The following is a 21,961-nucleotide window of genomic DNA, read 5'->3' as shown; positions in this document are numbered from 1 at the left end:
CGGATCATTTGTTTATATCATCCAGGCATTCGCACTGCTGTTGATATGGATGTTGTTGGGCCCATTCGTCTTTATCCAGTTTTCTCTCTCGATTCTTTTCTGGGTCATGTTCAGCATTTCTTCCTTCAAGGGAGTTTATTTTTTGCCCCCTTTGCAAAATGCATGCTCATGTGGGGTTTGGTCATTTTTCTTAAAAACGTATGCACATAAACGTATGAGCCGCGTCATTCTTGACCAGCTTATACTGATAACTTCTGCTGTGAATTATCGCTCTATAAATAAAAGTGACTTGACGTGACAGCGTACCAGGTTCTCGTTAGTGAGCCGGGTGATCTCATGCTGCAGACTGGCTTCGATGCGGGCCTCCGGGGGCAGCTGGAGGTTCTGCGCCAGGAGCTGCTGCTGCCGGTTGTTCTCCTCCTTGACGTTCTGCAGCTCGCCGCGCAAAGATTCCACCTCGCTGTCGTAACTCCGCCGCTGGGTCTGCAGCTGGTGCTCCAGGAGCCTGGTGGCCAAAGACACACGGGAGTGGGGAGCGGGAAATAGAGAGGAGGATTTGAGGGAAGGGCGTTTAAGAGGGGGAAACAACACAACACGGATGGGAAAAGAGAAGTTAGACTCCAGGTGTGACGAGAGAAGTAAAATCAGTTCAAGATGACTTCAGATGGACTTTTTTTTTTTTTTTTTTGTTACCACCTGATATTCAGCCAAATCAAATCCTTGTTTTTATTTCTCCACTATTGGACTAAATCAGTATCAAATACACAGAGATGCGTACTTATGCACGCACACAAAAAAATTTGATGAACTACGAGAAAATATGTCATAAATGAAATGTTTAAAGTTGAAAACGATATCAAGCAGATTGCCGTCATTTCTACGCAGATTTTTGTGGACCAGCCCTAAATTACGGAGCTCAATTGTAATTATATTGTTGCGAAAAATAACACAAATGCAAATGGAACGCGGCAACACTTTGCTGGTATACGTTCCAGATGTGTTAATCCACCTGTTTTGCATATATATTGTTCCCAGAATGCATTGTGTGGCACAGCTAATGACGTTAAAAGGACGCTAATCCTTACTAGTACAGTAATTGATTTTTTTTTAGTATTTAACACGTTTGTTGGTCTATGATTTAAAATAATAATAATAATAATAATAATAATAATAAAAAATACTTTAAGTTGTGTGTAAAATGACATCCCGGACGATTGTACGACGTACAAGTTGCATTGCTCATCTGAGGACTGCTTGTGAAATTACAAATTTATGTTTTGATTGTGGCTGGTTGATTAATTAGTTCAACATTAAATTTAAAATTTTTTTTTTTACTTTACAAAATCATCTCACAGGCCGGATTAAACCATTTTGCGGGCCTGATCCGGCGTATGTTTGACACACCTGATTTAGAGATTTGTAATACAAAGACTCATTGCAACAAAGTAACCGTGAGCAACAACATGGCGTTGCCGAAAATATAATGGAGTAAATGAACATGTGGTCTGTGGTGTCCTTGTGCAGCTCATTTGGCCTCAAAACATACAAGCAATCTTAAATATTTCAAACGGGAAAAAAAAAATAGTGTCCTTAATAGGAAAGGAAGCAAATAAAGAAGATGTGAAAGGATGATTGTACGTGCATTATTCTATCCCAGAATGATCAATGACATGCAGAAAGGTCACACAGTTACACCTGACAGTCTCCTTTAAGCCCTGATTAACCAGCCACAGCTCCCCGTCCTCATTCAGCTTTTGGAAGTCTGGAGCAGCCGATCTGACCGACACACAACACGAAAGGAACAAAAAGGGAACATGAAAAGCACAATGAACACATGAAAACATGCAGGGAGGGTGATTGGGGGACAGATGGTGTTAGGATTATGATTTCACTATTGTGACTACATTGACTTCATTTTAAAAAGTACAATTTTGTGCGACTGCGATTCCGTTCACTACTTAAAGGCAAATTAATTTCTCAGAAGAAACAAGGACGAGAATGCAATGCATTTCATAATTCTCTATTATTTTTTTAAATACTTTTTATTTCAAACTAAAATAATTACAATGAACTGTGTTCAATTATTTCATGAAATAATTTGGTGTTATATGTTAAATGATGTACAGTATTCAGAAAATATTGTATTACACCAGTACCGCTGTACAATATGATAATTGATCAATATCAAGAAGGCAATTTGACCAAATTGGTCAGAATTAATTAATAAAAGTGAAAAAAATCATCTTAAACACATTTTAAACTTGTTTTTCATTACAATAGTTATTAAAATAGCTAATTGAATTAATAACATTTTGCAAAGATACCTTTCACAACACATGGATGATTCTTTTGTTTTATAGTAACAGTAATAAAATATATAACATTAAAAAACAGGTAAATATAATGTATATAAAATATTTGTCTTATTTGAGTATACTGTATTTTCTAAATTTATATTAAATACATTTATTATTTGTAAAGTGTGTTTATTATTTGTTATTCATGTGTTTATCATTTGTTTTTTGTGTCTAATACTGCATTTTTTTAAAAAACTTTTATTATTGTTTTATTATTTAAAAAAAAAAATCTACAAAATTTCCTCGTGAGGGGTAACAAGGAGTTGTTAATTTGAAGTTATGTGCTTATTTAAGGAAATTATTTGATATTATTATACAGATGTTATTTCAATATTAACATCCACATGATGCAGTTTGTTTGTAGGTTGTAGGTAAGTTAGTTGGAGTTTGACTAAAGAAGGTGACAATCAGTGGAAAAAAAAAAAAGTTAAAAAAACAAATTGAAAGAAAGAAAATGAGGGATGCACACTGTTGCATATTTTAGCACAGACCACTGTGTAAAAATATGGTTATCACAAAGAAAGCATGACATTGGTAAATTAATAAGTAATAAGTAAGAGTGGACAACATGCTTGACAGACAACATTAGGTACACCTGCACAATCCAATGAGGTCCAATACAAAATCTCTACCAAAAATATTGCATATAATATTTTGATGGATTTGCTTCCAAGCTAACTAAAATATAAAAATAAATCTAGATTTTTTTTATATAGCTCTTGAATTGGATTTGATTAGATAATGCTGGTGTACTTCATGTTGTTGAGTGCATTGCTATGAACAATATTTGGCTTGTATGAATCAAACGGAGCTTTGCGTGAAACAGAAACAAGGAGGTTTCCATGCAAAACATTCCATGAGTGAGTCTGATAACTCTTACAGTGTTCAACTTGTTGCAAAGTTAGTAATAAGGACGTCACGTCAATGCCCAGATGTGTCACTGCCTTCATGAACTCGTAATAAAGCTATTTGGAAGCTGGAAAACAACATCATCAGTAAAATATACTCGGGCATGCTGTTAAGGACGGCTACACAAGAAAGAGAGTCTTCATGGTGTGGAATCAGTGAGTACGAGGATTCACTCTTGCCACGCGGCCATGCATGCTCGCCTACCACGATGCATGGACCACCTCATCTGTTACCTGAGCCTACTTAGCAGATGTCTGACCTCTAGCCACTTACACGCAAACCCGGGAGATCTGCACGGGACAAGTTGGCATTCAGTCGTAAGCAACTGAACCGAACGGTATGGAGGGTTGGAAGAATCCAATGCTGAAAGAGGGGGGGGGCAGTACCTGTTTGTGTCTTTGAGGCCGATGTAGGCTTGTTTGAGTTCATCAGCGTCCTTCAGTTTGGAAATGTCCTCCACGTGGACAGCAACTTCTGTCATGGTCTCCTGTATCAGCCAAGAAAGAAGGAATATTGTTAAAGTTGGTAGAAATAGTTTGTTGTCACATACTGTAGATATTATATAAGAATTACCAGTATCAAAAATGCATTGTCACAAATGGCTCAGACTAATTAAAAAAAAATTATAACAGCACCACTGTGTAAACATGAGATGTAAAACTGTGTCCAAACGTCCTCGAAATCTGTGGTTATGTATCGAGTTGAATGGACCAGACTAAAGTCCTTTACTGGAAGGAGGCTTTCATATTAGGGATGTAACGATATCCAAACATCACGATACGGTATTATCATGATATGAAGGTCACGATACGATAATTATGGGGAGGAGGTTGGCGATACAAAAAAAGGCCACAATATTGGGGATAAAAAAATAGCTCATACTTAACAAAAAACAAAACAAAACTGTATTGTGCTTTTGTACATTACAGCACATAAAAAAATATATTATAAATATTATATATTGAGGCACTTGCTAATGCAAGCACACATTGAGTTCCTTCCTGCACATATTGACTCGAGCGTGGATTTTAAACATAGAAGGGCCAAAACATGCCGTATGAAAATTAAACTGCACGAAAAAACTAGCCAATAGAGGGTGCTAGTACTGCACAAATATAAATCAACCCGACTTTTTTAACAGATGTGCTGCTTTTAATATCGTGACATGACAACGATATACTGTATTGTGGGAGTTTTAATATCACGATATTGTCGTTATCGTGACATCCCTATTTCATACATAACGTAACATATTGTAATGTAACATTCATGCAGGGGAAGTGGTGCTTTAACAATACCTTCTCATCCTGTGGGAAAGCGTGGATGGAGGAGAGAAGGTAGAGACAGGAGCGTTAGACACTGAGGGCGTAACATTCAAAACACATGACAGCTCATGAGGAAGTTCACAGACATGAGGAGGAGTATAAGACATGAGAGCCAAACATACATTAAGTACACCATCACAATCTAATGAGATGCTATTGGAAAATGGACCGCAAGATGTATTTATATGTGTTTTTCCCCATTTATTATATCAATATAATTGACACTTATTTTATTATTGCATTAAAAAAATTAATTACATTTAAATGGATAATATATTATATACTACTTAAAACAGTTATTCGCTACAGTAATACTGATATTTACAAATATTTAACTATTCAGTCATACTTTATACTAATCAATATAAGTATGTAATACAAGCATTGAACTTGAAAGCAGCTCTCCAACATTGCAAACTGCAACCCAAATAACTTCTCCTTTGTCTTGATTAGGTGTACCTAATGAAGCGGATATACGAATGATCAGACAAACAGCTGACACAGGTGAGTTGAGTACGCATTAGTACGGTACATGTAAACGTGACGTGGCAGATCAACTCAACAACATCATGTGTACCTTGTGCTGCATGGCTTCTTTTTGGCTGACCAGCTGCGAGCGCAAGATCAGCACCTCCTCCTTGCGCACCTCCAGCTCCTCGCATGAGGAGTTGAGCTGATCCAGGAGCACCTTGTAGGCCGGCGAGCCCGGTGCACCGGCGCTCGATGCGGCGCCGCCCAGCAGGCTTTTCCTCATCTCGGCCAGGTCGTGCTTCAGCTTCTTGTTCTCAGACTCCAGTTCCTGACGCTAAGAGCCGAGAGTGTTATACCGTAAGTAAACAAGATGCACATAGAAAGTTTAAAGGGGCTGTCTGCCGGATTCACTCAGGAAAATGCACTTTTTAAATACAGGATGTACACACTTTACTTTCTCTCAGTCTACACATCTGTGTTTATGTTAATCTTTGGTGGTGATTTCGTCCTAAACCCCCACCGCACCCAGCCTGTATTTTGCCATTTTGTGTTTGTTTTGTAAACAGCGGGACGTTTCTGTGGAAAGACAGTGTTTACACCCCTCCAGCCAATCGTAGAGCGCGGGGGGGGGGGGGGGGGGGGGCGGGGGGGGGGGGTTCGAAAGTGTCGGCTGCGTGACATCACTCCCGCGGCAATTTGAAAGCACGCAAAACAAACACAAAATGGCAAAATACAGCCTTGGGGGGGTGGGGGTTTAGGACAAAATCCCCACCAAAGATTAACATAAACACAGATGTGTAGACTGAGAGCAAGTTAGTGCGTACATCCTGTATTTAAAAAGTGCATTTTCCTGAGTGAATCCGGCAGACCCTTTAAGTAAGCATTTAAACAACTCACCTTGAGGGACTCGTACTCCAACTCTGCCCCACGCGCCTTTTTGAACTCAGATTCATCCTAAGACAAGGAGCACAAGTACAACCTTTATTATTATTACATATATGGGCATGTGAAGCCCTTTCAGACTCTTGTGTGATTAAGGGCTATATAAATAAACTTGACTTGACCAATTGGTTCGTGACAGTGTATATTCATCGGGCGCAAAGTAGTAATGCTTTCATTATAAGATTAAGACGGTTGTACCCTGGCCCGGGCCCTCTGAAACTGCTCCTCCTTGTTTTCCAGCTCATTGCGCAGCGACTGCTTTTCTTGCTCCAGCTCCGTGAGTCGCTTCTGCAGTTTGAGCGTGAGCGAGGTATCCATTCCTCGAGTCAAATCCTGAAACAAGAGCCATTAAATGTCAACTTATGCTTACATGAGATTCTGGAAATGCAGCAAGTAAATCAACAAGACTTGTCCGAAGACAAGCAGCGTACCTCTGCGGCCTGTGAACCGTCTTCCGATTCGCCGAACTCGGACTTGTAGGTGTACTCGGACTCGTTGCTGCTGTGGGTGGAATCTGTTCTCCTGTGGCCAGGCTTGGAATAATACTTAAAAAAAAAACGAAGTGAGTGGGGAAAGAGAAAAAAACAACAACAGCAAACATAAAAAGTGTGTCACACACTTCTTTGAGGTCGTCGTATTTCTCCTCGAGGCGAAGGTGTTCTGTCAGGAGATTCTGGTATCGAGAGCGCTCTTCGTTCAGATCCGTCTCCAATTGTTGAGTCTCTGCGGCAATTGCACGGGCCATTTTCTCTGGAAGAAGCCAAACGCGTAACAACGTTCAAGTGATGGTAGATTTAGTTCAAGTTCTACTGGAAGGAAGTAATGAAATACAAGCTTTTTTATTGACCTTAAGTAGATCAGAATAAACTAGACTAAGTGCAATTTCTGAAGAAATTGTGTGGGAATGCTGAAAGCTGAATGCGAATAGCTAAATGCTAAGCTAAATGATAATAGCTGAATGCTAATGAAGGAAATAATTACAAAATAATTAACTATGAATTACTAGTAATAGTAGTAGTAGTAGAAATAGTAGTAGTATTACTAGTAATTATTAATTAGTAACTTGCAGTTAAATGACAAACACAAATTTACAATTCCTGATATGATATTCAGTTGGGATACTTGTATATCCTTTAGCATAATGGCCCTGGATATATTTGCAATGTACAGTCAGAGGGGGGATTCGAACCCGCGTCCTCCTGGGTACTGAACAACGCACTATACCAAGTGCGCTACTGAGCAGTATCAGAGAGCAGCTAATGCCAATCAGTTGTTTGTATGGCGTGGAAAGTGGGAAAGTGTTTTTTTTTAATCTGTACTTGAAGCGTAGAGCAGCGTAATCTTGCCACCTCTTGTCTTCTCCACTTCTTGTTAAGGTGTCCCCCAATATGTGGGGAACCTTGTAAATGATTAGATATTTTGAGTTTGTGGGATGAATGAAATGCCATCTGTGGCCCACGGGCCGCATGTTGCACACCCTCTAAAACTCACCTGTCATCTGCTGATTCTGTTCCTGAATCAACCTGTTCAAGTCGTCTTTCTCTTTCTTCAGCAAGCCGTTCTGGTCCTTCAGTTCTGATACCATCTAACACACAAAATATGGAGAAATTATATCATTGTGTCTGTTTTAAGAGAACGCCCAATGACATAAAACTATATTTTATTAGTTGATGTCTATAATACATTACTGCAAGCTTCAATAATACTCTTGTTTAAAAGCCTCGATATAGAGCAAGGAACCATATTTGTCATAAGTGACTTGTCAAAGCCAATTAGTGGAGAAAGGAAATGATAATTTTCATACTGATACAGGAAGGGCCATACGTTTCTATATTTTTATTATGTTTCAGACCGTAATATATTATAATGGCATAAGATATGATGAGAGTGATAATGCACACATTTTATTTGCATTATCTTAGTGTGGAGAGTTAAGTATTCAAAAATGTAATTAATGAAAGTGATCTAACGTCTTCAAAATCAGTTGGTTTCTTGCTCTGAAACTAAATCTGGGCCTGAAGCCATAAAAACTACTCTGCTGCACAATTTCTACTTAGTGGTCCTACTTGACTGGGCTTAACAACATCTAGGATGGATGCTGACTGAAAAGACAACATATTCAGCCAGGTCCATAAATATTGGGACATTGAAACAAGTCTCATCTTTTTGGCCCTAAGCACCACCACAATGGATTTCAAATGAAATGAACAAGAAGTGCTTTAAAGCGATACTTCACTTATTTAGCCCATTATAGTAATAAAAAGTTAATATTTTGTCTATAATTAATTTGATACTTTCATTATTTTTCACGTACAATTAGTTCCTTTAAAAACACATTTCGCAACTTGCTGTCGCCTGAAACTGACATCACAAGGGCTCAGGTAACCAATCACAGCTCACCTGTTTTCTAGGTTTGGTCATGTGACATTCACAAGCTGTGCTGTGATTGGTCACCTGAGCCCTTGTGATGTCATTTTCAGTCCACAGCAAGTTGCCAAATGTGTTTTTAAAGGTACTAATTGTACATGAAAAATAAGGAAAATATAAAAATTTATTATAGGCAAAATATTAATGTTTGACTCCTAAAAATGGCTAAATAAGTAAAGTATCCCTTTAACTGCAAAGAATGCAAAAGATTTGCAGCAAAAATATTTAAACGTTCATTATTATTATTATTATTATTATTATTATTATTATTATTATAAACGTGGCACATATCGAAACCGTTGTAATACGTACACCAGTCATCTGATTTGGATGTAAACACCCTCAAACTGAAGCTGAAAGTCTGCAGTGAAAACAGTTTGTTTTATTGCTAATCCATTGGGTTGGTTTTGGTGGTCAAAAACATGACAATTGTCTCAATGTCTGAATATTATGACCTGAAAAAGTTGGGATGCTAAAACACGAGCACAATATTGTGTGATCACCTGCATGGGGGCAACTCCGTGCCCAATGCCCCCTGCTTCTCTGTGTAGACTAAATTGAAGGAAAACATATTTGCCTTTGGTGTATTATTATACATCACCATCTATTGATACTAATGTAGAGAGTCTATTGACCAAAAAAAATAGCCAATATCAATATCTTGAAATAATTAGACTATTGGAGAAATTAATAAAACAACCAAACATTTCTTAGTCATGAACCTAAAAATTGTGAATCGAATGTGGTGCATGGGGTGTGACTATTTCAACGTACTTTCTCCATTTCGCCCCTGTACGACTGCGCCCAGTCCTCGATGGTCTTCTTCTCCTGCTGTGTGGTGCTCAGCTCCTTTTTCAGCTTCTCCAGCTCCTCCAGGAGACAGTTGACCTGGTTGCCTTTGCACCTGGCCTCCTCCTCCACGCCTCGCAGGCGGCCCAGCTCCCCGCGGAGCCGCTCGCTCTCCGTCGTGTACGTGTTCTCCAAGCCCGCCAGCCTCTCGTTGACCGACTTGTTCTCTTTGGTCTGGTGGGGTAGATGGAAGTCAGCCCCAATGATAGACAAACACGCGCAAAAAAAGACAAAAGCTGGGGTGAGACGATGACAGCGACCTGCTCGTCGATCTTCCTCTGCAGCTGCATGATCTTGTTCTCCATTCCCTTGTTGAGCTTCTTGAAATGCTCCACCGAGCGGGCCTCGATCTTCAGCTTCTTCAGCTCGCGCCTGGCCCTCATCCTGCGGATGCAGCACTGCAGGTACACGATGGAGCTCAGGCAGCGCTTGTACCAGCATCGAGCCAGCCAGCCGCGCACGCGTTTCTGGATGAGCACCGCCTTGTGCTCGCGCAGAAGCTATAGACGCCGGCACACGAGAAGAAAGAAGGAAAATATTTAGATTTGCTATATGCTGCCCCAGGTAGTGTCAGAAGCAGAATGCTACAAAGTGCGTAGGCATGAAAGATGCCGAAAGTTTCTGTGCATGTAGTTATTATAACCATACAGTTTCAAAATACATCCAGGCATGTGAAACAATGATTTTATGCATTAATAGGAAAAAAAAATAAAAATCTATCTGGCCCAATATGACAAAATTAATTATATGAAAAAACAAATAAAATAAAAATAAAGGGTTTGGAGTGGCCAAGTGAAAGTCTTGATTTAAAGGGGAAGTCAGCCTTAAACATTTCTTGACAATGATGATGTGACCTCACTAGTCTAAACATGACATTCGGATTAATATCACATTTGTGGTATATGAGTTATGCAGCAAAATCCAGCTGTGTTTATCCATCTCAGGGGCGACTATTTTGCCGCTTGCTTGAGTGAAGATGACATCACAATTGCTCAGGGCTCAGGCAACTACCAATCACAGTTTACCTGTTTTCTGAAGCTGAGCTTTGATTGGTTGTTTCCTCAGACTTAAGCAGCTGATGTCATCTTTAGTTGACAGCAAGTGGCAAAATGGCCGCCTTCTGATATTGATAAAAACTGCTGATTTTTACTGCTTACTCATATTCCACTAACACAAAAAATAACCAGAATAACAGATTTAGACTAGTGGGGCTTCAGAGAACATATTTTTGTCAATATTTTTTTTTTAGTTGATTCCCCTTTAAATCCAATTGAGATGCTGTGGTATGACATTAAAAACACAAATCTGAAAATATGTATGTTCTTGTGTGTGTTTGCCTTACCGCCTGGTACTTCTGGCGGGCCATGTAAGCTCTGAGGATCGTCTGTATGGCCAAAGCGGCCGCCTGCTTCTGCCTGTAACGTTTCCTGGCCACGTACATCCTCTGGTACTTCTGGATGACGGTGGCGGCTTGTGTGCGACGCATGAACTTCGCCAAACTGAAGACAAGAGAAGACCAATTGGAGATTAGGAATGATGTTAATATTACAAGTTCTGGAAGCAGTTATGTGTGATCAGGTGTGTGTCACCCACCAGCGAGCCTGGTATCCTCTGGTGAACCTCTGGACGGTGATGGCGGCGTCGCGCATGCGCAGGTACTTCTTGCGCGCCAGCCAGCAGCGGATGGTTTTCTGGATGCGGATGCAGGCGGCGCGCAGCTTGTCGGCGCGCAGCTTTTCGAGGTAGGCCACCTGGCCGGCCCTGAAGAAGATCTTGGTCTTACCAAACTGGTATTTATCCTGATCCTGGCGGAAGAAGCGAGCGGTTAGACATCACAAAGCTGTTTTGAGAAGAGGAAAAGTTTGCAGACCTGCACTAGCTTCTCTAGGACATTCCTGCATGTCAACTTCTTGTCAGGGAGAACATCCTTCTGCTTCATCAGCACTCTGTATCGGCTGAAGAACTCCTGGTATGTCCATCTGAAGTGTGCATACACATGGAATTATTAGGCAAACATTGCAATGCAAAATAGTCACCAAATTCAATATACAGGTAAATAACATTTAAAACATGCAATACAATCATACATATATGATTAAAGCACATCTAAAATCTTATACAGGACTTTTTTACGGTTTTAAGTATAGTTCAGTTATACATAACTTACTCTAAGTACAGTTCAATACAAATAATGCATTTAATATTCAAACATTTTTCATAGTACCCAAATGAGGTTCATTGATACGGAAGCGTAGAGCTGCCAATGTGGAGTAAACATTTTTGGCTGTCGAGTATGTTCGGACATAGTCGCAAATATGTTTGAACGTACTTATAGGCTACATGCTACAAAGTTAGCATAACTTCCCATACTGCCATGGGGTATTATTTGCACATGTGTGAGTGAAAAAAATGACTAACCTAAATCATGTACAGCAGACATAATAAATCGTAAAAGTTACGAATAAACACTCTGCCTAAAAAATGGGATTTTGTTTTCACTCGCGCATGCGCAAATAATACCCCATGGCATTATGGGTAGATATGCTAACTTTGTAGCATGTAGCCTACATGTACATTCGAACATATTTGCGAGTATGTTTGAACGTATTTGCGAGTATGTTCGAACATATTTGCAAGTACGTTCGAACATATTTGCGAGTATGTTCGAACATACTCTCCAACCAAAAATGTTTACTCCACATTGGCAGCTCTACATTTCCGTATATTGGCTAGTTCATGGAGAGGAACTTTTGGTCCTATGTTGCACACACTCTTAGTAGTTGTGAGTGGTAAATTAATAGTATTTCAAATGCAATTACAAGAATAATTTGAGCCCTATTTTTAGAAAACCAAATGCCAAACTTTTTTTTAAAAGGAACAGTGGTGACGCTTTGGTAATACGGTCAGTTAAAATAGTTTTCCAAACATTTTTATGAAGTGGAGTTTCATTGAATTGCTGCCTTCATGCCAGTAATCCAATAACAGAATATTGCTGCCCTTAAGAGTTGTGCCAGAATGTGAATGTAGCTCAACTCCCCGTGGATTGCATATCATATTCTTTCGATAACAACCTTGCAGTTGCACTCCAATGTGCAACCGACCAAGGGAGTTCGCTGAGATTTTCGGTACCTGGATGGGAAACCTGCAGCAGAGATGCGGATTGTCTCCAGAACGCCACAAGCTCTCAGCTGCTGCACCGCTCGCTTCGGGTCAAACCTGCCAATCATAACAATTCAAAGATTTAAAAAAAACAACAACAACAAAGGTTTGCTTTGTTGGTTTTCATTGATGTGAGGCAGGGAGTGACTCACGAGAAGGCCTGTTTGAAGTCGTTGGGTTTGATACAGCGGACGTAGTGTGGAGTGGTGGCGTTCAAGGTTTCCATGAGCATTTGAAGGGAGTTACGGAACTGCAAGAAAGAAGAATCCGGAGTTACGCTGCTTGTGGGAAACAAGTCTGAATTGTAAGTAGGTATCAAACCTGGCAGCCGACGGTCTTCTTGTGCTCCTTGCTGCTGGTGTCGCGGCTCTTGTCTGGTTTAACGCTGAGACGGGTCCTGCCTCCCGTCCCGGGGGCCTGACCGGTGGGGCTGGTGGCTAGCCCCTCATCCTGGAACAGCTCCACCAGCAGGGCAAACTGCGTACAGCATCCAAATACAGTTAGGACGCCGATCGAGCTTTAGGGTTAAGACGGATTTCATTCTGGATAACGCGCTAAATGTACAGTGGAACCTCAAATAATGCAACCATCAAAAGTTTTCCAGTTTCGAACATTTAAAAAATATATCATTAAATCCACAAGTGTGTTTTGTTTTTCCTTTGTTTTTTTTATTGATACTTTTTGTAATGGAATGGTACATGTGATGGCAAAAAGGAAATGACAACCATAGAACTGTAAAAGAAACTTTACTGGTAGATTAGTAACCTAACATGTCTATGTGCTGGTTGCTCCCTTCAATATTTTAAATGTCAAAGAATAACAGAACAGCAGCATTCTTTTGTTGGCTTCCAAACCTCACCATGGAACACACTCGTCACGTGTGCTAACTTGTTTTGATATTTGGAGATTAATATCCATTTACACTGTATGTTAGTTGGTCAGCATTAACAGTTAATGCTAAAATGTTGATTCCCCTTGATTGTGACTGACGTCTCAGGTTCCACTGCAGTTATAAACAGTCTGGCAATGTGCAAACTAATTTTCATACTTAGGGGATTAGAATGCAATATTTAAGAATTTTCAATTGTGCAGATCCTACTTTTAGAATATGTAGCAATGATTTGTAGATTAGTGTTTGTTAAAAAAAGAAAGAAAAAAAAAAAGAAACAATAAACATTCAGTCAGTCAGTCAGTCAGTCATTGTTATAGAAAGCCAAAAACCATAATGTAAGTTATGAGATTATGACATGATTAGCTTCATGTATACCATAATGTACAGGTGCATCACATTAAATAAGAATTTCATAGATAAGTTAATTTATTTCAGGAATTCAAAAAAGTGAACCACATATTATACACATTCATCATAAATATGATATAATTGCATTCAGAAAGCCAATTCCTACCTAATTTCTATGAGAAATCATTTTGATTTTACCAGTTTGTGCGAGCATGTTATTTAGGTTAGTATGCTAGCTAATAATACTATTAAGAAGCCTCATGTGAAGGTGGTTGGTTTGTGCCGAATAATTTAATTACTAAATACAATTGTTTATGTACCATGGGTTCTTGATTGTATACATTCTAGATACATGGTACTGATGCTTTATGATCCTTTTGTCTGTATCTCGTGTCATTTTTCAAAATATCAAACTCCTTTCTAGATGGGGGCCTCAATGATTCACAAATGTGTACTATTTGCAGCAAGGCTTGGTTCCTATACAACTGTACTGAAATAAATGAAGTTTTCCACAATATTCAAATAAACTGAGATGCACCTGTATATGCTTTTAGTATGGCATGCAGAAATGAACTGAAATGTCCTCCTCTGTACTGCGTCCCTCTTTCCATTGTCAATACACAAAAAAAAACAAAAGAAACGTCTCACAACATCACTACTTCCCGGGTTGCGTCATTTCTGTCCGTTCATGCTTTATTTTTAAACTGTCAGTGCCTCTTGTGCTCCCCATGCAGAAAACAACAGCACAAAACCAAACTCAATGACCCGGTGCTGTTAGAGCGAATAAGTCGGCGAGTGAAAGAGAAGATAAAAGAAAGAGCCAGAGGCAGATCGGCGTTGCGTGAACGTCTCCGTTTACCTTCTGCTGACGGGTGGGGAGGGAAGAGGGTTGTCAAGATGAAGACAGAACCGACATAACGTGGACAACACATGGAGACACAATGACAACAGAACATGGTGACATTAAGATGAAACATCATCATCGGCATGGAAACAAAATGCAAGTAAAAACAGCCAAACCGGTGACGAAGATGATGGGATGATGATTGAATTTCCACTGAATTCAATCATGATTTGTCACAAATGTTTCTCTTGTATTTTATGTATTTTCTTGCCGTGAAAATGCAAAAAGGAGTCATGTAATGCAGTGTTGTGAACAACGAAATCTATGAACTGAGGTACACTTAAAATGTATTTGAAAGTGTATTATTTGTCCTATGTGTACGATGCCTGTGACAATTAAATTGTATTCTGCTAGATAGAGGGACAGTTGATATTTGAGGAAACATTTATATATTATTTATGTCAAATTAAAGTTGACCTTTACTTATTCATAGGATTTACTGTGTTCAGTATAACTGCTACAATCTCATTTAGCCAGTACAAAGGTAGTAATGGGTAAATTTTTCACAAAAACTTTACAAACATGTATTATCTTTGCAAAACAGATACAACTCTTGTACAAAATACCCAACGACGTGTGAAGTGTAAAAATAAATCCTAATATTATTCTAGCCAATGAGCCACGAAAATGCGCACACTCGCAGTAAGATTGTTGGGATAAGCTTGGCAGAGAACCTTAAATCCTAATTAAACTAAATCTCATTAAGGCCTCATTAAGGCTTAATCCTAATTGTTTAAGTCTCACTGATGCAGACAACATGCACGTGTTTGCATGTGACTCTGGGGTGGTGTGAAACATGGTAACTCATTCGGCCTTTCCTGTTGACGTCTGAAGTCGACTGACAACAGTTGCAAGTCGCTGCAGGATCAACATTCTGCATCAATGTGTGCAGGACAAACAGCAGTCAGGTTTTCAGTGCAGCAAGGTTTTTAGAAACTGATCTTGTTCTAAGACTCGCACACAAACCTGCAATGTTAACTTCTTCCTGTGTTTACTCAAATAAAATAAAGGCATTTTAATGCTTTTAATGTTACTCTGTTACTCTCCACTGTCAGAGGTACCCGAGCTTACGGCTCATATGCAATTGTTCATATAGCCACTAGACGTCACTGACCCTCCGAACCGAATGGAGGTCAACTTTACCGTGTGTACAGCATACCTTGCTGGCCTTGAGCACCTTGATCTGTTCTTCATTCACCGTGTCCTTGTTCTTCTCGAGGAAACCTTCACACTGATATTCAACCTGCACACGTACAAGAGAGTGTACACGACACTTACACTCTATACATGACACTTGTAATGTATGTACAATGTATATAGAAAATAAGAAAAAGAAAAGAAAAAAAGCGTTACTTTCTGACCACACATGAATCTATAAGACTCCATTTTCATCTCTGGGAACCTTATGGGAAAACCTGTTAGTCCTTGACCCATTTATATGTAATCTTATAGTGTGGTGGCTAAAAACAGACACAATAATGTTCCGTTCCACCAAAAGTGAATTTCAAGAGCCACTCTTAACGCTTCGCTTTTTTTGCGTGTGAGAGATAATACTGAAAAAAATCCTCCGGCTATTCTAAAAATGGCTCACAAGAGCGAGGCTGCCGCCAATCTGTTCCTAAATCTTTACTAAAAAGAGACTAATTATTCAAACTGCTAAAATGGTCAGATAAACTTCTGAGCTGAGCATTTGGGTTGAAAAGGTTGAAATTTTGCGTGCAAATACGTGTCAAGTCCACCTTATCAGCAAAATGTTGGATGATGAAGGCGCGGTTGGACATGCGCGGCTTCTCGAAGAGGGAACACGACTTCAGGTGGGTGTTGTACAACTTCTGAGCCCATGAATCATCTGAGCCTTTTGGCATCTGAGGAAAGACGTGGCATGAATGAATCACAATCACAACCAGAGGCAAACTGTTTTGGGACATGTCTCTATTTGAGATTATATACATGCAAGTTATAGCTAAAATATACCCTGCACTCTTCATCCAGCAGGTCCAGGACGCCCATCTTGGCTTCGATGAGGTTGATGCAGGGCTGATTGTCGTAGAAGTCAATGAGAGTCCATGGGATCTGTTCCTTCATGTACTCCTCCTGCTCCAGTTTGAACACATGCTGCACTCACACAGCCACACACGATGGGCATTTAGATGCCAGCTTGCTTTACATCAAACTTTTGACCTCAAGACAGTCTGCACACCATGTTGAATTGCTGCTGGAGCTTCTCATTGGCGTAGTTGATACAGAACTGCTCGAAGCTGTTGATTTCAAACGTCTCAAACCTTGTAGACAGAAAAAAAAAAAAGTTTGAAAAAAAATCAAATAAAATTAATACTTATTTGCAAATACAGCAGTTTGCCAGTTTTTGCCAGTGTGCCCCACCACAACGGATTTGAAATGAAACTCTCATTAAAATGGCTTGCTGGTGGTGTCGACAGTATGTTCCACAAACATACAGTATAGTGGATGAAATATTATTATTATTATTATTATTATCATTATCATCATCTTTGGGCTTCTGGATGAATGTGCAAGCAGCACATTCACCAGCGAGATGACGAGAGCAGGGTTATTATAGTTTTGGAATTTTCATTTTAGTTTTAAACTTAGTTTTAATTAGATTTCAGGGTCATTCTGTTAGATTTTATTAGTTTTACTTATTTAAAAAAATGTTTAGTTTTAGTTTCAGTATTAGTTTTTTTTTGTTTTTTTTTGAATGTGCATTACTTGTGTGCAATATTTAATAAACACCATGGTAACATGAAAAAAGTAACACACTTCTTACCTAGCGTTACATTTCAGTTAAAGGCGGGGTCTTCCGTTTTCACTCAGGAAAATGCACTATATAAATACAGGATGTATACCCATGAACTCTTTCTTAATCTACACCTCTGGGCTTCTGTTAATGTGTGGTGGTGATTTTTTCCTAAACGCCCACCCCCCCAGCCTGTATTTTGCCATTTTGTGTTTGTTTTGTCAACAGCGGGACATTTCTGTTTACCTCTCCAGCCAATCGCAGAGCGGGGGGGTGGGGGGGGGGGGTGGCAGGGGGTGTGTCACTCACTGTCGGCAGACGGGGCCGGGCGAATTTGTCCGCCGCATGACATCACTCCCTCGGCAACTTGACAGCACGCACAGATTTTTTTCCCCTCACTCACTCACTCACTAACTCACTCACTCACTCACTCACTCACTCACTCACTCACAGTGAGGCCCCAGAGGTGTAGATTGAGAAGTTCATGGGTATACATCCTGTATTTATATAGCGCATTTTCCTGAGTGAAAACAGAAGATCCCGCCTTTAAATAAAAACACAGGCATCTGAAGGTGCTTTTCTATTGGCTGCTGCTAGATGACATCACTTTTGTGTGACACACTTTCAAACGTCTTTAAATTCATCTCCAAAGGTTCATGTATTAATTACCAAAGACTAAAGCAAAGGATATTCTTGTTATGGTTAGTTTTGTAAACATGAAATGTAGTTTCAGTTAGTTTTCGTTTTTTTAAAAACCATTTTCGTTTTTATTCTATTACGTTAATGAAATTGTTTTTTGAATTAAATTTTTTTCAGTAGTTTTCGTTAACTAAAATAACCTTGGACAAGAGCCAGACAAAAACCCACTATACTGTATAGTATATGGTAAATGGGATTTTTTTGTGCAGCATGTTAATGTCAAGATTCTACGGCCATTGAAATTTCGTACCCATAAATGTCGAGGACGCCGATAAAGGAGTGCTGTTTCATATTGGTGACGAGCGCCTTGTTGACATGTTCCACGATCCAGTTGAAGAGTTTGGCGTAGATATGCTTGGAAAGGGCATCGCGGGCGTTGGTGGCCTGCAACCGAGGGAGGGTCTTGATGTAGGTTTCGGAGGCCGTCTTCAACTTCCTGTGGCACAGCCACTGAGCCATGTCCTCGTATGTGACGCCGACCAGCTCGCAGAATTTGGTCAAGTGATGATTTTTGGGCTACAAAAAAGGAGACAAGATTGTCTATTAGCCCCGTGATGCCTTCCTCTGGCTCTAATGGCTAATGTGATTTAGCTACATTTTTCTATTTTACTTTTGGGGTCTACAAAAGCCAAAGCAAATACAATCATCTATTCTTATGTGTGTGTATAATGTCTAATCCAATCAATTGACTAAATCAAATCATGAAGAGGTTAAAAAACCATCATGAATGAATAGAATAATTTGATATCCTCACAGGAATTACGCTGCTATCCGAATCTCTGTCTTTGATCTCCACATTTCCCAGATGAAGAATAGCAGCCAGAACTTGAAACAATCCCATCTGATATGATTCATTGATACCTGCGGGGAAAACATTATTTTGTTATTCCACCCGATATGCAGCAGCCATCCAGACTGGGCAGAATTTACAATGGCCCACTCAAGGTAAAAACAAAATTGAAGAAGAAGTCAACCCAAACAATTTCTTTAAAATAGTAAATTGTATTTGGCCGCACTCGTATAAACACAGCATCCTGATTAATATTGTGTTTGTGGAATATGAGTTAAGCAGCAAAATCTACCCGTTTTTATCCATCTCAGGGAGGCGGCCATTTTGCCACGTGCCGCTAACTACAAATGACATCACAACTGTTCAGGGCTCAAGTAACAACAATTGACAACTCAATTTCAAAAAACAGGTGAGCTATAATTGGCCAATCATTACTCAGTGTAAGTGCAAGAAAGCCATGGCTTCCATCTAGTGCTAAATGGTGATATTACAACTTAAAACTACAGTCAATACAAATCTTTCCCCCTGTTCTCCATGATTATTTTCCCCATTTACCCGTTTCATGGAAAATAATTATATCAATTTAAAAATTTTATTGTCAGTGTTTTTTGAAGAATGTTTTGACTTTGGTAAAAAAAAATAAAATAAATCCTCCCTCCCCTCCCTTTTCTCACCCATTTTTTTTTTTATTAAAAAAAAAAAAATCAGTGATAGGAGACCAATCCATAGATTAACAAGCCTCTTGTCAAAAGTCAGCTGCAATAGGTTCACCGTTCAGTCACTCCCAAAGACAGCTGATATAGAAAATGGATGGCTAGAGTGTCTACTTCGACACTACTTTGTAGTGAATGAAAATCCACAATGAGCCCGTTAGGGATTCCACACAGACAAAAAAAAAAAGTTACCAAGCAAGGAGAAGGCATGGCGGGTGGTGCAGAGCTCCTTGGTGTCGTCCACCCCATCAATAACAGGGCTGCCGCCCTGCCGGGTGTACAGGTAGTTGTTTGCATTACCTGAAGAGGACAGAAGCCCATTTCAGACAGCTTTACTCGTTCAGGATCCTGTCGAAAGAGCATCAGTGCTACGAAAACAATTCTTTACAACAGGGGCTCACATATGACTCTGTGACAACTACTCTATTTACCAAGCTAGCAAGTCAGCAGGGGAGGACGACAGCAGCTGTGTGTGCATGTGTGTCTCTAAGATGAGCAGGTGCAGGTCCACAGTGGGAGTGCACTGCATGAAAGCTTGTTCGACAACAGACTCGTATTTGTTGCTCCTACAGCAGTGACATCATCGGACAACATGACTTGAAATGTGACTAGCGATTCAAAACGCTTCCGCTTCTCTGGTTAATACTTTTGGAAATGTGGAGGGGAAGGAAGAAGGAGGGATTAAACATTCAGATGTATCTGGATGCGACGGCTCCAAGTAGGTGGGTTTACTTACTCAGGTCGAGGTTTGCGAACTCCGGCAGATGCGATGATGCGCAGAGCTGATAAAAGATATGATAATTCCTCTCTTCGTCCGCCTAGAACACAATATCATCAACCGCTTTCATTTCAGAGCTTTAGAAAGCTTAAATTAATCATTAAAAAAATCTGCCTTTGAAATGAATGGGGAAATTAAAAAAACAAAAAAAAACAAAATCCAAGAAATCTTAAAAGCTTCCAAATAAAAACTCTATGAAAAAAACATTTTGTTGATACATGTGTCAACTCCAAACTAACTTAATACTGTATAATTTTCAAGACATGGTTAAAACATTTTCTCATTATATCTATTATTGTCTGCATGTGACAGCATCCATCCATCCATCCATCTTCTTCCGCTTATCCGGGGTCGGGTCGCGGGGGCAGCAGCTTCAGGAGGGAAACCCAGACTTCCCTCTCCCCAGCCACTTCAACCAGCTCCTCCGGCGGGATCCCGAGACGTTCCCAGGCCAACCGAGAGACATAGTCTCTCCAGCGTGTCCTGGGTCGTCCCCGGGGCCTCCCGCCAGTGGGACATGCCCGGAACACCTCACCAGGGAGGCGTCCAGGAGGCATCCGAACCAGATGCCCGTGACACCTCAGCTGGCTCCTTTCAACGTAGAGGAGCAGCGGCTCGGCTCTGAGTCCCTCCCGGATGCCCGAGCTTCTCACCCTATCTCTAAGGGAGAGCCCGGACACCCTGCGGAGGAAACTCATTTCGGCCGCTTGTATCCGGGATCTTGTTCTTTCGGTCACGACCCACAGCTCGTGACCATAGGTGAGGGTTGGAACGTAGATCGACCGGTAAATCGAGAGCTTTGCCTTTTGGCTCAGCTCTTTCTTCACCACGACGGACCGATACAGAGTCCGCATCACTGCAGACGCTGCACCGATCCGCCTGTCGATCTCCCGCTCCATCCCACCCTCACTCGTGAACAAGACCCCAAGATACTTGAACTCCTCCACTTGGGGCAGGATCTCATCCCCGACCTGAAGACGACACTCCACCCTTTTCCGACTGAGGACCATGGTCTCGGATTTGGAGGTGCTGATCCTCATCCCAGCCGCTTCACACTCGGCTGCGAACCGCTCCAGTGAGAGCTGGAGGCCCCGGCCTGATGAAGCCAACAGCACCACATCATCTGCAAAGAGCAGAGATGCAATGCTGAGGCCACCAAACCGGAACCCCTCCACGCCTCGGCTGCGCCTAGAAATTCTGTCCATAAAAGTTATGAACAGAATCGGTGACAAAGGGCAACCTTGGCGGAGTCCAACCCTCACCGGAAACGAATCCGACTTACTGCCGGCAATGCGGACCAAACTCTGGCAACGGTCGTACAGGGACCGAACAGCCCGTAACAAGGGGCCCGGCACCCCGTACTCCCGAAGCACCCCCCACAGAACTCCCCGAGGGACACGGTCGAACGCCTTCTCCAAATCCACAAAACACATGTGGACTGGTTGAGCGAACTCCCACGCACCCTCGAGGATCCTGCGGAGGGTGTAGAGCTGGTCCACTGTTCCACGGCCAGGACGAAAACCACACTGCTCCTCCTGAATCCGAGATTCGACCTCCCGACGGACCCTCCTCTCCAGCACCCCTGAATAGACCTTACCAGGGAGGCTGAGGAGTGTGATCCCTCTGTAGTTGGAACACACCCT

At 40.8% G+C, this 21,961-nt stretch overlaps 1 protein-coding gene across 4 annotated transcripts in view; it reads right to left on the bottom strand.

Moving 5' to 3' along the window:
• The window catches only part of myo5aa (myosin VAa), a 58,544-nt gene that overhangs the window by 9,855 nt on the left and 26,728 nt on the right, over positions 1 to 21,961 (bottom strand). For 2 of the 4 annotated variants that reach the window (XM_077519803.1, XM_077519804.1), the window contains exons 7-31: positions 20,277 to 20,358; positions 19,733 to 19,840; positions 18,792 to 18,898; positions 18,288 to 18,553; positions 16,784 to 16,865; positions 16,558 to 16,698; positions 16,323 to 16,448; positions 15,743 to 15,826; positions 12,761 to 12,916; positions 12,592 to 12,689; positions 12,410 to 12,496; positions 11,151 to 11,259; positions 10,874 to 11,085; positions 10,623 to 10,779; positions 9,541 to 9,780; positions 9,206 to 9,454; positions 7,496 to 7,589; positions 6,624 to 6,754; positions 6,436 to 6,549; positions 6,203 to 6,337; positions 5,960 to 6,016; positions 5,169 to 5,396; positions 3,653 to 3,753; positions 1,696 to 1,776; positions 307 to 505 (exon numbers count right to left, since the gene is read on the bottom strand). In XM_077519803.1, the coding sequence (XP_077375929.1) occupies positions 307 to 505; positions 1,696 to 1,776; positions 3,653 to 3,753; positions 5,169 to 5,396; positions 5,960 to 6,016; positions 6,203 to 6,337; positions 6,436 to 6,549; positions 6,624 to 6,754; positions 7,496 to 7,589; positions 9,206 to 9,454; positions 9,541 to 9,780; positions 10,623 to 10,779; positions 10,874 to 11,085; positions 11,151 to 11,259; positions 12,410 to 12,496; positions 12,592 to 12,689; positions 12,761 to 12,916; positions 15,743 to 15,826; positions 16,323 to 16,448; positions 16,558 to 16,698; positions 16,784 to 16,865; positions 18,288 to 18,553; positions 18,792 to 18,898; positions 19,733 to 19,840; positions 20,277 to 20,358 (3,444 nt within the window). The remainder of the gene's footprint in view (positions 1 to 306; positions 506 to 1,695; positions 1,777 to 3,652; positions 3,754 to 5,168; positions 5,397 to 5,959; positions 6,017 to 6,202; positions 6,338 to 6,435; positions 6,550 to 6,623; positions 6,755 to 7,495; positions 7,590 to 9,205; positions 9,455 to 9,540; positions 9,781 to 10,622; positions 10,780 to 10,873; positions 11,086 to 11,150; positions 11,260 to 12,409; positions 12,497 to 12,591; positions 12,690 to 12,760; positions 12,917 to 15,742; positions 15,827 to 16,322; positions 16,449 to 16,557; positions 16,699 to 16,783; positions 16,866 to 18,287; positions 18,554 to 18,791; positions 18,899 to 19,732; positions 19,841 to 20,276; positions 20,359 to 21,961) is intronic. The other 2 variants (XM_077519805.1, XM_077519806.1) reach the window with 1 other exon arrangement.

Source organism: Festucalex cinctus, chromosome 4 (genome assembly GCF_051991245.1).
Source record: "Festucalex cinctus isolate MCC-2025b chromosome 4, RoL_Fcin_1.0, whole genome shotgun sequence".
Lineage (NCBI taxonomy): Eukaryota > Metazoa > Chordata > Actinopteri > Syngnathiformes > Syngnathidae > Festucalex > Festucalex cinctus.
Note: the sequence above shows the minus strand (reverse complement) of the source record. Positions and strands in the feature narration are given on the sequence as shown.